This window comes from Lathyrus oleraceus, chromosome 2 (genome assembly GCF_024323335.1).
Source record: "Lathyrus oleraceus cultivar Zhongwan6 chromosome 2, CAAS_Psat_ZW6_1.0, whole genome shotgun sequence".
Classification (NCBI taxonomy): domain Eukaryota; kingdom Viridiplantae; phylum Streptophyta; class Magnoliopsida; order Fabales; family Fabaceae; genus Lathyrus; species Lathyrus oleraceus.
The window spans coordinates 115,680,455-115,683,224 of record NC_066580.1 but is presented as its reverse complement, the minus strand read 5'-3'; the positions used below and the strand labels follow the sequence as shown (position 1 = coordinate 115,683,224).

At 43.4% G+C, this 2,770-nt stretch overlaps 1 protein-coding gene across 1 annotated transcript; it reads right to left on the bottom strand.

Moving 5' to 3' along the window:
* Window positions 1-231: 231 nt before the first annotated feature.
* LOC127122159 (uncharacterized) lies at window positions 232-2,511 on the bottom strand. The gene has a single exon (XM_051052543.1). It carries the CDS (start codon window positions 2,509-2,511, stop codon window positions 232-234), a length of 2,280 nt encoding a protein of 759 aa, XP_050908500.1.
* Between the last annotated feature and the right edge of the window lie 259 nt (window positions 2,512-2,770).

Here is a 2,770-nt window from a genome sequence, read left to right as displayed (position 1 = left end):
TCAGGGCCTGAAATGGAGTTTGAACAGCCGTTTCGTCTGCTTCTATCACACTAAACGATGAAAGGTGGCTAATCAGCATAGCCTGCTCCCCATTAACCGTCACTATTTGCCCATTCTTGAAAAAATTTAACTTCTGGTGTAACGTGGATGTAATGGCACCCGCCTCATGAATCCATAGGCGTCCGAGCAGCAGCTATAAGCTGGCACTATATCCATAACCTGGAAAGTGATCTAGAATACATGTGGTCCAATACCAATAGGCAAATCAACTTCTCCAATGACTGATTTTCTTGATCCATCGAACGCTTTCACAATAATTCCACTGTGCCGCATTTGCCCCCCTTTGTACTTTAGCTTCACCAAGGTAGACTTGGGCATGACATTCAGAGATGAACCGGTGTCAATTAGGATATTAGACAAAGAATCCCCTTGACAATTGGCTGAGATATGGAGAGCGAAGTTGTGATTCTTTCCTTCTTCTGGCAGTTCTTCATCACAAAAGCCTAAGCCATTGCACGAAGTGATGCTGCCTACAACATTGTTGAACTGCTCTGCTGTTATATCCTGTTCTACAAAGGCTTGGTCAAGCACCTTCAGTAGTGCTTCTCTGTGGACAGCTGAATTCAATAATAAGGACAGGATCGAGATTTTTGACGGTGTCTGTAGCAACTGATCTACCACTTTGTAGTCACTGAGCTTGATAATTCTAAGTAGTTCATCTGTTTCTTTATCAAGGGTTGAATTGCTTGTTTGCCCTTCTGCTTCTCTTATCACTGGTACCACGACTACTGGATCTTTCTCAACATTTCTACTTGGGATAACCGGCGGAGCGAACACGCGGCCACTGCGCGTCATTCGGCTATTTGCTGCGATATTGGTAACTGAGGCTAAGGTTTTAATCTCGACCTCTTTACCGTTCTCAATAATAGTTGCTGCATAGCGGTAGGGGACCGCTTTATCTGAAGTGTAAGGCATTGGGCCCGGAGGGCAAATCACCACTGGCTCCCTCGGATGATAAGCTATCTCTACTTTCTCTGGAATGTTGAAGCAAGGAATGATGACATTCACCTCTTGTTCTTGTGATTCTGGAGAACTCACTTGTCTAGAAATCTGAATCAAACCCTGATCAAGGACGCCTTGCAAATCATCTTGAATCTTTCTACAACCTCTTGAATTGACTGAACATGTACCACAGATCTGGTGGTCATGTTGGAATAGACCATGAGCACATAAAACAGAATGAATTTCAACCAAAGACCGCCGAATCTCCTCTATCTTCGTAACACGTTGTTCATTGAGACAAACTTCTATATTGTTCACTGATGAAGGACCATGACTTGGCATTGGATTGTCCTTCACATTGGGACCCATGTTCTTGAAGGTCAGGATACCTGCTCTTGTCAACTTCTGTACTTCCAACTTTAAAGCAAAACAGTTGTCTAAGTCATGACCTGGAGCATTCTGATGAAAGGGACAATATACCTCTGGCTTGTACCACCAAGGTAGCACTTCTGGTACAAGAGGTCGTGGTCGTGGTTGCACAAGGTTTTTAGTGATCAAAGCTGGATACAATTCTGCATATGACATTGGAATTGGATCAAAATTGGTTCTTCTTTGCTGCTGTGGTGGACGTTGTTGTAACTGATGTTGATGTTGTTGCTGATACTGAGTATTCTGTTGGAAGCGGTTGGTACGCTGCTGAGGGTATTGGACTTGAACTGGAGCGGAAGTGATTACTGGAGTCACGGCTGCTATATGTTGGTGTTGGGAATGGTAAGGATAATTGATCCTTCTTGGATGATTATAGGACACAACATTAGTTTCTTTTTCCTTCTTTTTCATAAAACCGTCGTACCTCTTTACCCCGCTTGAAGATGAACATCCTTCTCTAACTAGACGCCCTTCTCGAACTGCTTCCTCTAAACGGACTCCCATGTTTACCATGTCAGTAAAGTCTGTAGGAGCGCTTGCAATCATCCTCTCGTAATAAAAAGTATCAAGAGTCTTTAAGAACACTTTCGTCATCTCCTTTTCTTCCATAGGTGGAACAACCTGTGCTGCAATTTCGCGCCACCTTTGCGCGTATTCACGGAATGTCTCCTTTTCTCTTTGTTGCATGGACCTCAACTGATCTCGGTCTGGCACATTATCAAGGTTGTATTTGTAATGTTTGATAAAGGCCTCGCCTAAATCGTTGAAAGTCTTGATATGAGAACTGTCGAATCCCATATACCAGCGTAAAGCTGCACCGGTAAGGCTGTCTTGAAAACAATGAATGAGCATCCTTTGGTCGTTGGTGTACATTGACATCTTTCGCACGTACATAACCAAATCGGTCTGTGGACAAGAACTTCCTTTGTACTTTTCAAATTCTGGTAGTTTAAATTTTGCTGGCATCCTTATGTCTGGAACCAAACACATATCATTTACATCTCTGCCAAACAGTTCTTTCCCACGAAGAGCTTTTATCTCTTTTTGTAATTCCGCAAACTGATCTTGGAATTCATTCATTCTATCATTGAGACCAGGATCCTCACTTGGGGTAGGGCCGTGATAGACAGGTTCTCCTAGGTGAGGAGTATAGTGAACAACGGGAGGCACATTAGTGAAGACAGGAGCATTTGGTGGAACGAACTCTTGTTGATATCTATCTTGATTAAGATCCCTGGGTATTTCCCAAGGACGGGATGCTGTGATGGTAACAGAAGTGACTGGGACAGGGTGAATTTCTGAAGCGATGACTGTAGTGACGGGTGTTGTTGTTGTCTGA

What these genes read in the sequence shown, in the direction of transcription:
- LOC127122159 (XM_051052543.1), bottom strand. Translation starts at nt 2,511, where the DNA reads ATGAATGAATTCCAAGATCAGTTTGCGGAATTACAAAAAGAGATAAAA.